The following is a 13,085-nucleotide window of genomic DNA, read 5'->3' as shown; positions in this document are numbered from 1 at the left end:
ACATGAAAACACAACAGCTGTAAGGGTTCAAATATATTTTAGAAAGTGAAATGGCGATAACGTTCTAAAAATGCTGGGATTTACTAGACAACCATATAACCATTACTATCATTACTCCTCACTGCTGTTTTCATAAAAACATCACCATAACTACCATCTATATGGATATTATACAGGGTACTTTCTTTTTTTTTTTTTACTATAATCACATCTCAAAAGAGGTCAAATTTGGCCCAAACAGTAAGTAAATGTTAAATGCAGAACAGCTCAGAGGAGCCTCAGAACACAACAATAACAGATGGTGATATTTATACACACATTTCCCCTGACTTTTCAAGAGGACTGAGCATGTATTGGAGTGACTGAAACAATAACCCAGTCTGAGATCACCAATAGCCTGCACTAAATGGTGTAAGATGCATATTTTTGAGTGATGCCAAGTTTTCATCTTTTAACAAGTGGGATCACATGATCTATTTGTCATATTTCTCTTACTGCTTAACCATATGTAGAGTTGAATCAGAGAGATTTTAGCTTGGCTTTTTCTTCTTATTTGCTATGTGCTCATAGCTATTCTGGTTCAAAACGCTTCACATTTGTTCAGCAGATAGGTGCTAACATTGCAGTTTGGTGCTTAGTGAGCTTTTAGAGCCTTTTCCTGAAAACAGTTGCCTTCATCCATCACACTAGACGTGCTAAATATGGAGCAAAGCAGTAGTTCAAGGCACGGAAGTAATGATTTAGCGATGATTCTCTTTGCCAAGAGAATCACTGCCAAGCTTTTTCACATACAACTTCATTAGACAATACCTTTTTTTTTTTTAGCACAAGCTGGCTAACAGATCACTCATTCATTGTGGTTGTGCTTAGGAGAGGAAAGGTGGCATGTCTTGATTTGATGCTTGCTTCAGATAATCTGCTTAAAGTAATGTTTACATGAAAAGTACAAAACATTTCAACAGACTGATCAGCTGGAACATTTTTAGCTAAACAACTTGCAGTAGTTGACTAAAAAGACAAAGAGAAAAGCAGCACTTTGTGTCTCTCACGTATTTCTATAATTATTGTCCCACAGAGATAGGCATCTCTTAAAAAGTCTTTAAATGCCAATACAAAAACATGCAAAGTACACATCTCCACTCAATTTCTACAATTTTTTCAAGTCTGTTCAGTTTTCAGTTCATTAAAAAAATCATGTGCTGGTTGTTTGTTTTAAAAGTGTCATCAAAAATGTAAAAAAGAGACTACAAGTTCTGTGACTGGAACATAATGGTATTACATAAGAGGAGCTAAAGAAAACAACACTACATTCTTGCTGACGTACGTCCTGCGCTTGATTTCTTCTACTATTTCCCAGCTGGTTTTCTAGGCGTGGCTTTAGGAAGTGGTGAAACACTTTACACAGCACAGAACAAAGGTGAGATATGTAATCAATTTGTACTCTTTCTTACAATATATGTGTCTAAAAGAAGTGAGCTTGAGGTTCAGGACATTTCTTCCTAAGAAGTGAAAACATCAAAGGATGAAAGATGATGAGAGTCATGAAACAATCTGAGAGATATATCGTGTTTCATACAAACTGCTAGCATCCACATGACCAACTCTTTATGTGAAGAATTAATATCACTTTCAAGGTTTTTTTTTCTGTTTTAAGATGCGTTGGAGTAATTTATTCTTTTTTTATTTTAAAATTTGTTCTTGGTTTACTTTATATTTTTCGGTTATTTACAAGGTTTATTTGCAGGTTAATGACTGCATAATTTTGTGTTTTGTTTTTGTTGTTTGCCTTTGTAAATCAGCCAGGAAGAACTGCAGGGCAATTTTCTATCTTTGTTTATTCCTTGCCAAACTGGATAAATAAACCACAAAACACAACTTTCAAGGTTTTGACCTTGGACTTCTTTTGCCTGCGTACAAAATATCACCAGAGTGCAGCAGTGGGATCAGGTGGAATTACAACTGACAATCAACTGTTTATAAAAAACAATTTGATAATAAAAATCAATAAAGTGTTTTGTCAAAGTTTTATTTACATGTAACATACGGAAAGACTACAATGGATTTACTATATAATAAACAATTAAAAAGGGACAATAAGTGTGTCAAAAGAACAGCCAGTAGAGACAGCACTTGCACCTGCGTCAACACAGACTGAAAAAGGATTTTTTATTTTACTATATTTGACTTGGAGAATTTTATTTCATATTGTCCAAACAAAAAGGAACACTGAATTTCAGTTTTGACAACCAGGAAAAATTCTTCAAATGAGAAAAAAAATGAAGCTTCCCAGATATATCAAGGATTATGAAACACTGAAATAACACAAAGCATTGTGGCATTTTTAGGGAACCATGGGTATATCCAGAGTAAGGTGGTATTGTATCAGTATCGGTTTGTGCGCAAATACGATTGCATTTAATTCATGTGGTTGAATTGTCACATCAATATTTTTCCCCTGACAAAATAATGATTTGGAATAAGTTTTTAAAAAAAAACAAAAAACAAAAAAACAAAAACAAAAACCCTCTACAAAAGAAGGAAAAATGTAATTTCAGATTTTTGCTGTCACAGGCCAGTTACTGCTATTTCCACAATTCCGAACTACAGAGAACAGCTTTAAGTTCCACAGGAAGCCACTGCTCAGATTGCAATGCTTAATTTAGCACCAAAATCAGACAAAAGAGCAGCTTTTGTCATCTAAGGTTTTTCTCTACACGTGAAAATGTGCCTTCTCTACAGCCAAGTGCTCCCACTGCATATTCAGCTGATTTTATTAGCAGTGAGATTCTGGAATTAGCGGTGCACATATAGATCTCACTGCAATATTTCTGAATTTAACTGATGAAAACACTCAGAATTTACATTAAGAAAAGCTGCCGTATGTTATCAAACATAATGAAGACCAGAGAAAAATAACGCCACAAGTTTATTTCTGTACAAATAATCCAGATTTTGTATAAACTGTACAATCATTTAAACATGCTCAGACTAAAGAAAAAGTTGTCATAACATTGAATGACTATAAAAGAAATCTGAAAACCAGCAATGTAAATTCACTGTGCATATGTACAATTTATAAATTATATTAACTATGTCATTATTCCTACAACAGATTTTTTCTTCATTGACTGGTTTAGAGTAAGAGGTATAGTTTTTATGGATCACAGACTGGACTGATACCGTTAGGAACGTCTCTTTAGCTTCTCGTGACGCAGACACAGTGGAGCTCCACACCAAAAAGAAGCAGATTGTTGGCAGGCCATTTCAAGAAGTCACTTTTGCTTCAGACTAATGACTCATTCCAGCTCAGTGAAGCGAGCAAACATGGCTTTGCGGACTGCATCTTTGTAGGTGTCTGAAGGAGAGAGGGTGTAGTTGGTTCCTTTAGTGCCGAGTCCAGCTCCCTTTGTTCTTAACTGAGCCTGAGGAGGAAGTCCACAGAGTTGAGTACTTTCTAGAGCTGTATATAGTTACTGAGTCTGATGAACTATTACACCACAACTGTTACAAATACCTCAATTGGTGCTGTGATGCCCTGCTGGTTGCGGCCAAGACCTTTCCCCTCCTTCCAGCCCATTGCCTGCAACATCTTGTTCCCAATATTGTCACTGTTGAGGCCATCTTTAGTGGGCTGTTCATAGTTACTGTACATAAAAGAGCAGAATATCAAATAAAGCCAAGTTTAATGATAAAATAGACTGAAATCACTAGAGGAACGACATTTCACACAAATCAGTAAAATAAACAAAAATGACTGCTTACATTGCTGGCGCTGGTTGATTAAATTTCTTCTTTTTAGGCACAGGCGGTTCAGGGATGCCATATTTTTCTCTTCTCTCGGCTGCCCTGTCCCTATATTTCATCTATAGAAATATAGAAAAAGAAACAAATAAACACGGTATAATGTACAAAAACAATGTTTAAATGCATCCACATTGAAAAACAAAAGAATGACTCAGAAGTAAGTGGGTGATTCTATATTGAGCTGCACCTCAGTCTCTTTTCTCTCCAGCTCTTCCAGCTCTGCTTCACTCATTTTGGATCTGCGAAGAACTTCCAGGTTTTTCTATGACGAGACCAACGGAATAATGAGCTCTCTCCCTTTTTTTGGAAAATTTTCATTGTTAGTTCTGAAGATGACACATGTACTGTTACCTTGTGAAGGTCTGAGAGTTGCTGATGTCGGATTAGACTCTCTTTATTGGGAAACTGTCTCCTACACAGTAAGCATGCTAATTTTTTCCAGTCTGTCAGCTTGTCCTGGCTTATATCACCACCATCAGGTTCTGCTCCTCCCTCCTCAGGGTCACTGTCTCCACTGTAGGCAGCCACAAGGCCACACTGACCACACCAAGGATAACCATACATAAATATTAGCTTATTACTAAGGGTAACAGATTTTTGAATTCATGCAAAATCTGACATTATCATCTTCATACAGAAGTATAGCCAACTAAAATGAGAGATGCAGAAAATACTCACCTTTGAAGAGGTGACTGAGGTGGTGGATGGCTCTTCTTCAGGGGCCCTTAGCATCTCTGGGATGAGTCTGTCTAGACTTACCTGCTGGAAAAGGGAAGTGGAACCATTAAAGACATAGAAGCTTTACACATGCAGTCCCAGAACTTTGTTACGTATCGAAGCCTAATGAGATACCTTCTTTTCAAACAATGTGTATCCAGCATCAGCAGCTGCTGCCTCCTTTCTTTCTTCTTGACTAATAGGCTGAAAGCTACTTCTGAAGTTTTCCTTTTGCTTGTTGAGACTTTTAGCCCACCGTTCCATGTCCTTAGCAATCTGTAGGATTTTTAAAATATAGTAAAGTGCACAAAGAAACGAGTGAACTGAAAATGTGTGAAAGTTGTTTCAGGCATAATAAAAATGTTAATGCAGGACTTTGAACACACCTGCTGAGCTGTCTTGCTTTTGGGCTTCTCTTTTTTCTCCTTGCCCTCTTTCTGTTCTTTGGTGCCTGTTGCTGCAGAACCTGCAGAACCTGTGCTGGCAGGTACGTATGTCTGCTTCTCACTGTCCCAGTAAAGAAACTGCTGAGTCTGAGAATTGTAGTAATACTGAAAGTAGAAACGGCAATTTGCATGTTAATTAAAAAAAAAAAAAAACTTAAAAAAAAAAAAAAAAAAGGAAGCTCAATTACACATTATAAATGCACAGATCAGACAGAAAAACATGCAACTCACACAAGGTGGATGTGCACTACTTACCTGTGTATTTGGGTCATAGTAGAGGCCAGTCTGAGGATCGTAATAGTAGCCAGAAGACTCATCATATTGATAGGTGGATGTATCAGGAACAGCTGTGAATTAGCAAACACAACAGCATTAACAATGGTGGTAAAAATCTTTCTTGGCAAATTAGAAAAGACAGGGATAGAAATAAAGACGCATTCCAGATTTAACTGTTAACTAACACACAATTAATAAAATGAAAAGCTTTAAAGAATTAAGCATTAGCAATTATGTACAACATTAAACAATCTTAGATATCATGCCCCGCACATTTGGTTAGGTCTAAGGAATAACAGATTAACACGGTCCTTTTAAACTACAGGCTGGAGACTGAAGTTCTATCCAGGTTCTATACATAGAAACACTTCAACACACATGACAGTGACCTTGAGAAAACTGTCATGTTTCTATGCACGTCACAGTTCAGCAGTGTTGGTTTAAAGGGATCTTATGTGCTCATACCAATGTTGGTGTCCGCCGCCTGTTCAGAGGCTGTTAATGTCCCCGCAGTGGTAACAGTGGCAGCTGCTAAAGCAGCAGCTGGCAAAGAAGCAGCTTCAATTCCTGAAATGTGTCCAGCCTGGGGTTTTGCCTCCAACTGTTGGGCAAGTGGCAATGCCTACAATCAATAAACAGTTTATTTAAGATTATTTGGAGATTGTTGAATCAGTAACTTACACAGTATTATAAATTTATCTTATTACAGAATTATCAACCGTGTACATTACCTGCACAGCAGGCTGTGCAATTATATGGGGTTGGTAGACTTGTGCGTTCTGTGATATCACAACTCCAACTGCAGTTGGAACAATCTTTACACCCGGGGCAGCTGTAAGTTCAAAAACAAAAAAATGAAACAAAACTCAAGATCATGATGCAAACAAAGTCCAATTATTATATTTTTCAAAGTTTACAGAAAATCGCTGAGCATTTTTTCTAGAAACAGTAACTTAGCATTTGTTGCGCTTCTCTGAGGATGCACACACATAAATCCGAGCAAAGGGTCACAGTGGCTTGCAAAGCAGCCGCTGTGCACGCATTCAAAATCTTAACTACTTGTTAACGCCAAAATGCCTATTAGAATACAGACAAAAATGATGGAAACAACCACATTAAACATATCAGCTTAACTGAAGCTCATAAAACTATAAATTCAGTGTGAACAAATGTTAGAACAGCTTGTAGTCTTGTCTAATCACAACCACATAAAGAAAAAAAATTGGAGACACTAATTTTCAAATGTTAAAATGATACAGTGAACAATTAGCTACAGAACCAATATTTTAAACAGAGTTTAGAAGTTCTTTACCTCCTAGAATTCCATTTCCCTGAGAGGTGCTGATTGCTGCTCCTTGCTGGTAGTATGTCTGATAATCCTGGGGAAAAAAAGAAAAAAAAAAGAAAAAAGGAAGAAGAAACAGTGTTTGTACATTTATAATGTCATTATATTAGATACACCCGCACGTTTTCTCTGAATGGCTGTAGAGTTACACAGCTGCCACTGAATGATGATACAGAGCTGTATCTCACTGATACTGAGAAGTCGGAAATTACCTTCTAGGTCTTGGTAATGTAACCATAATTTTCTTCTTACTAACCTGGGACATGGGAGTATAACCTTCCTGTAGGTAGCTGTACTCTGACATTCCCTCTGAGCTCTGCTGTGGCTGAAAAGGAAAACACCAATTACGACTCTGTGATATCAAAAATGGAAGGTGATAGACAGAAAAAGGACCTACCTGACTTGAGGACCACTGGGCTGCAGCAATAGCTGTGCTGGCCACAGAGAAGGCACTGACACGATTTCCATCAGGGAGTAAAAGGTCCCTAAAAAAGAAAAGGGAAAAAAATGATATTCACCTGAGTGAAGCTCAATCTTTCTTTATATTGTGAATCAAGACAGGCAACTTGAGGAACCAGGAAAAGGTTGGCCTAAGGCTAACATTTAAAGGGTTAAGAGCATAGATGGAGTTAAACCACAGAGCCTCGCTGCTTTTAACCACAGCAACTTGTGGTGGCACAAACTAGACCTCTAATCATCACTTTCAACTCTCTAGTAAAGTCTTCCAATGTGGTGAAATCTTTTTATGACAGTCTTGAGTTGCTAAAACAACTCGAGGGAATGCAAACTTGAAGACCAAAATCATGTCAACAATTATGCGAGCAGATGGGGCTTTGTCGCATTTGCTACATCGACCTTTATGGCTAACGTTTCTTTAGTGACACCAGTTATTTAGAAAGCATCCCAGAAAAAGCCATACTGAGGCCATTCCTGCATTTAAAAAAGAAAAAACAAAACAAGTGAGGACTACTTACTTTCTAGCACTCTTGGCATAATCCACCCCAATTGTTTTTCCATCTAGTTTTAAGGGAGGCTGCAGTCCTTGAAGGATTGTTAGCAGCTGAGATGCTTCCTGTTAAAATGATTGATAATATGTTAAGTTATATACAAAACTTTTTTCAAAGGGAAAGCTTTTTCCATCTGTACATATTAAAGAATTACCAGAGGTGAAGACAGCTGCACAAAGGCAAAGCCTCTGTTCTGGCCCGTTTGCTTGTCCTTAATAAGACGAATGTTGTTGGATGATAGATTGGCATATGGTGCCAGGGCAGTCATGATGGCTTCCACTGTGGTCATAGGAGCAATATTTCTAAGGATGATTGCTGATGGGACAAAAGATGATATTTAGGGAAAGAATACTATAAATAGAGATATTTTGCTTCGAAACTAAGCAAATGAAACTGCTTCAGTAATGAAGAAACTCTTACTATCGCCATAGAAATCTCCGCTGGGTTGAGTTTCAGGAACTCCAGTGTTATTGGTCGCTTCACTTTCTGTTGAGAGAAAGACAGAAGTAAGAAGTGCATTAACACAACCTCCAGAAGTGAGAGACTGCAACAAAAAAAAAAAAAAAAAAAAAAAAAAAAAAAAAAAAAAAAGGTATAAAATGGTGTAAAATGGTGTAAAAAAAAAAAAAAAAAAAAAAAAAAAAAAAAAACATCTCTTTAAAAGATAGTGTTGACACTATGTGCCCATTTCATGAACTACACTGTCTGTTGTGTTTCACGTTTTCTTTTATATTATTCAGGCCAATTAGCACTGATACACCTTACTAGACAGAGTGACATTCCTTAAAAATCCACATCATCTCACAGCTACAGAAACAAACTTGGTGTTGCATCCCAGCCCTGTGGACTCAGGCTGCTCAGATGTCTGCAGTCAGTGGCCTCTTGTTGATTTAACTACTTACCAGCTTTGGCTGCTCCACACCTGAAGCACTTCAGCCTCCTCCGGAAATTGTACAGGCCACACTGCAAGTAACCGTTCACATCATTTTGATTATACACCTACTAAAGCCCTGAACAGTGCTGCCTCAGAGAACAGGCAACTATATTGGTACTGCATACCATACTTACCTAAGACACAACCTAACCTTTACCACTTATCCAAATGTAGGTGTACAACAAAATAAGATGACAGGATTGCAAAATTTGATGCTTACAGGCCTATCTCAAGTGTGTGCAGTGTTCTTTAGAAGAAAATGTTGGATAATGAGACCATGAAACCGAGACATTAACTTACTGTGCTGCAGAGCCAGTCTTCATACTTGTTTCTGGGGTGACTGTAGTGCATGTCTACGGTTTTTCCTTGGATGGTCAGACGTTTCTGAAAGAGGAGAACAAAATCATCCAAGTGTTCATGGAGGGAACTCGTCTCATCAAAAGAGCAAGCAGTTTTGGAAGGGAGAGGGGACGGGGGAGAGGGACCCCCAACAGATAGCCTTTGAGTTACAGACAGGCACATGACGTGTATGTGAGCATGATGTAAAGAGGGTTCTTTTGGTGTTTGGGACCCGAGTGCCCAGGCTGAGCTGGAGCAAAGTGTACAATGTGACCCTAACAGACTTTCCTGACTGCTTTCCAAAGAAAAAAAATGTATGGGCTTCTCAAAAAACAAAACAGAAGAAAATTCTGTTAAAAAGATTAAGAAAATACAAAAATAACAATTCCCAGTATTTGGGGTAAGCTTGCAAAGAAAAAAAAAGAAAAAAGAATGGGGTTACACTGAAATCTGAAAATAACTAATATAGCCATGATCTGCAAGGCAAAGATGGTGTGTTCATCAAATCTAAATGCAGATTTTTAAAGAGATCACTTAACAAAACCAGAAATTTTTCTTGAAGCTTATTACAATTAACTATAAAAATATATTAAAATATGACATTGTAAATAATAATATAATCATCTCTATATTTGCTCTATTGTATTCAGTTTGTTTTTTCCAGTTTTTTTTTCTCTATACAGTTTCCACACTACGTATTCAATACATTCTGGTTGCCTTTTGGGTTATTTTTCCAGATCCCCAAGATTAAAACTAGACTTGGCGATTGTGAAGCAACCTGATTGGTCTCCATCCATCGTGTAGCATCTTGCAAGTGATAAAAGTCCACGAAGGCGAAACCACGGCTTATACCTAGAGACAGCATTCAAATATAGACGGGAGGCGTGTTAGTTAAGAGTCCAAGGGCATATTATTCAAACTCTTCCACAAACTGCTTCCCGACCCAGGGCCAGATTGGTACACAATAGCCCACTCCTTAGGAGTTTTACCATAGCAAGTAATCCTGCAGAATACAACTGTTTGAACCACACTCAACATCAACATGAGTCTGCCAGCTGACTTACTCATAGCAATCAATGCTGCTCTTACTTACCTTAAATTGCTCCACAGTGTACAAGATAAGCCTTGAATCAATATTCTTACAACCTTTTCAAGTACTTTGATATAGTCATCTCCTAACTTCTATGGGAAAATGGGTCTGAATGGAAGCAGATTGGCTCTATGGTCAAAGACTTGGGGAAGCTCGGAGTCCGTCACATGACTGGTTCTCACCTGTTCTCTTTTTCATCAGCCTGACATCCACTGGCTGGGGTCCCTCAAGTTGGTCAATGGCAAAACGAATCTAAATAACAACATGCAGAGGCTGCTTAACATCATAATTCAATCATTCATTCATTAATACATTTAGAAAGGTACTTGCACAATAAAAACAAAGAAAAGGAACAAAAGGGTGCACACGACCAGTGCAACTGAATACTTACATCATCCTCAGTGACATGAGGAGACAGACCCCCCAGCATGATGGTCTTGCTCTTCTTCTCGTCCCCTGGTTCCCTTCGATAGTCCTGCTCTTGGTAGTCACCATCTGAGTGATAACCATCTTCTGATCTATCACTGTTACGACGCTTCCTCTCCCTTTGCTTTAACACAAAACAACAACAGCTGCTAAGTGTCATTGGACAATTGTTTTTTCAAATGCAGTATTTAAACCCAAGTGCTATTAGGACAAGCACCTCTGGGCTTTCTCGTGATCCTCTGCGATCTCCTTCATAACGATCACCACGTCTCTCGTCACCCCAGCGGCGCATGTTGTGTTCACCACGTTCTTGGTCTCGCTCACGTCTGTCGCGCCACTCAGACTCATCACGGCACTGGTCAGAACCATATCTACCGCTACGTTCTGTTCGACTAATCCTATTCAGAAGGACATTACAAAAAAAATAAATAAATAAGTCAAACAGGAGCACAACTAATACTGCAATAAACAAACCAACTTAGCACACCTTAGTGTTCAACATGTATAACATTTCAATCACTTTGTTACCATTTTAGTTTTATCATGACTCCAGCCTTGAACAATGCATTGTCATACTCCATTGTCATTGTCAATCTCAGTTAATCTTAACACTGTCATGCCAAAAAACCAAAAAACTGCTGGAATTCAAACTGCTGTAAGTGACTTGTTGGCCGATAGTCTGTCAAACATATCTGAAACACCTCTAACGTGAATGATGACGTTTTTTTGCACTGGAAAAACGATTCTTGTGACCTGATTGAAGCAGTTTTTGGCCAGGTGAAATGTATAAATCCTTTATTCATGTGCATTAAAAATGTCAGATTTTCAATCGCTGTGACATGTTTTTTTTCTTTTAAGCTGTATTTTTTTTTTTTGTTTTAAAGGAAAGATTGTAGCTTCTACCTTCTGACAGGAATATGTCTGCCGGAGAGGGCACCAGAAATTGCAACAAATGTAACATATCAGTTCTTTAAAGATACTTTAAAGTGGCTGAAAGTGACTTAATTGATTGCAATGTAGAAAAAAAGCACGTACAATACACCAATATAGGCAAGAAATGTTACTCATATTAAAAAAAAATCCACAACAACAAAAACAACCCCCCAAAACAACAACACTGGCAATCACTCATTGGCAGATAATCACTTTTACATTCTTGTATTGTCCTAACTTTTTATTCGAATTACGAGAGAATTTGATGGCAATAAAACTGTTTACCTGTAGTATTAACGAAAACAAATTTTGCCTTTTTTTATTTTTTGGTTTAAAAATAAATTCCATGTAATAATAGATTGGATTTATATAGCGCTTTTCAAGGCACCCAAAGCGCTTTACAATGCCACTATTCATTCACTCTCACATTCACACACTGGTGGAGGCAAGCTACGGATGTAGCCACAGCTGCCCTGGGGCAGACTGACAGAAGCGAGGCTGCCATATCGCGCCATCGGCCCCTCTGGCCAACACCAGTAGGCAAGTAGGGTAAAGTGTCTTGCCCAAGGACACAACGACCAGGACAGAGAGCCCGGGGATCGAACCGGCGACCTTCCGGTTACAGATACGCTTCCCAACCCCCTGAGCCACGGTCGCCCTGTATGTAAGGGTTTACATATCTGGAAAAGCTGGTAGAAATCACCGCTACTTTTGTCTGCCATTTCAGTTTAAACACAACTTTTGAATATTATTTGGTTAAACATATCCCCGAAACTCGGAACATGTATCAGAAACGGGAAAAACACAGGATTCCCACTATGATAAGCCACACCTACCATGGTGAGCTGAACTGGCATTTAACGTTGCTACTCACCTTTTGTCAGCCCCCATATTTCTTACAGCTTCCGCACTCACACGACCTCTAGAAAACAGAAATAAAAACGTTAAAAATATACGTAGCGGTTTTACTCGTTTACACATAACAATTCCCCGTGTAGTCGAGTGAACTCGTTTGGCGTGAGAAAAACAAAAACCAAAGCCCTCCTTTTTCTTCATTCCATAATATGGAGCTAGACGTCATCAAACGGACGTCTCTTAACGGTGCTAACAAGAGACCGCGAAAGCTTTAGTTTCAACTCTGACCGTGAAGCAACTTACCAGTGTAAGCTTTTATGATGGGGTTTTTTTTCACCCGCACTATTATTTTTTCAAAACGGTAATAGAAAAATTGCGGAGAAGAAAATTCATCTCACGTCCAAAGACTTATCTGCGATGGCACCTTCTTTATCCCAAGATGCATTGGTGTTACCCGGTGCATTATGGGTAATGGAAAAGTCAGCCCCGAGTTTGCCTTACAGGCATGGAGTGGTCTCTCAGCCTGGTTGTTTTCCTCACTCTTCCGTAGTTAGTTGTTAAGACTTACTGGGGTTATATGTTGTTATAATTATCATAACAAACAAAACAAAATATAAAACCGCAACAAAGCGTATATATACGTTTATTGGTATTTAAATATAGAGCATGGTTAGTTTTTTTCGTTTTCTTGAAATTAACAAATCATTGGCAAAGAAGACTTTAAAGTAGTATCTAATTAAGGTTTAAACGTTTGAGTGGAAAAATGGTGGATAAGATAAATTAACCTATACAAGCTAGGATGAAGCAGCATGATGGCACTGTTGTTAGAACTCTTGTCTCATAATAAGAAAGTCCTGGGTTTCTAAAGTCCTTCTTTGTGGAGTTTGTCTTCTCCATAAATTGTGTATCCTCT

The 13,085-nt window shown here is 38.2% G+C and overlaps 1 protein-coding gene across 3 annotated transcripts; it reads right to left on the bottom strand.

Moving 5' to 3' along the window:
- Positions 1-2,913: 2,913 nt before the first annotated feature.
- rbm5 (RNA binding motif protein 5) lies at positions 2,914-12,618 on the bottom strand. 3 transcript variants are annotated; one of them, XM_026167502.2, is made up of 25 exons: positions 12,476-12,618; positions 12,192-12,239; positions 10,602-10,782; positions 10,350-10,508; positions 10,141-10,210; positions 9,647-9,720; positions 8,830-8,913; positions 8,498-8,558; positions 8,016-8,081; positions 7,750-7,910; positions 7,563-7,660; positions 6,986-7,073; positions 6,845-6,913; positions 6,556-6,622; positions 5,975-6,075; positions 5,709-5,865; positions 5,223-5,314; positions 4,908-5,072; positions 4,657-4,797; positions 4,483-4,566; positions 4,156-4,341; positions 3,992-4,066; positions 3,763-3,863; positions 3,515-3,644; positions 2,914-3,422 (listed from the first exon to the last, which is right to left on the bottom strand). In XM_026167502.2, the coding sequence occupies exons 2-25, from the start codon at positions 12,206-12,208 to the stop codon at positions 3,297-3,299; spliced, it is 2,553 nt and encodes an 850-aa protein (XP_026023287.1). In that variant the 5' UTR covers positions 12,209-12,239; positions 12,476-12,618; the 3' UTR covers positions 2,914-3,296. The 3 variants fall into 3 exon arrangements, with proteins under 3 accessions (XP_026023287.1, XP_080157856.1, XP_026023288.1); XM_080301730.1 differs by having other exon boundaries at positions 4,483-4,563; XM_026167503.2 differs by having other exon boundaries at positions 5,709-5,844.
- Positions 12,619-13,085: the final 467 nt, after the last annotated feature.

The sequence above is a fragment of the Astatotilapia calliptera genome, chromosome 5 (assembly GCF_964374335.1).
Source record: "Astatotilapia calliptera chromosome 5, fAstCal68.1, whole genome shotgun sequence".
In the NCBI taxonomy this organism is placed as follows: domain Eukaryota; kingdom Metazoa; phylum Chordata; class Actinopteri; order Cichliformes; family Cichlidae; genus Astatotilapia; species Astatotilapia calliptera.
This window is presented reverse-complemented; position numbering and strand designations above follow the sequence as displayed.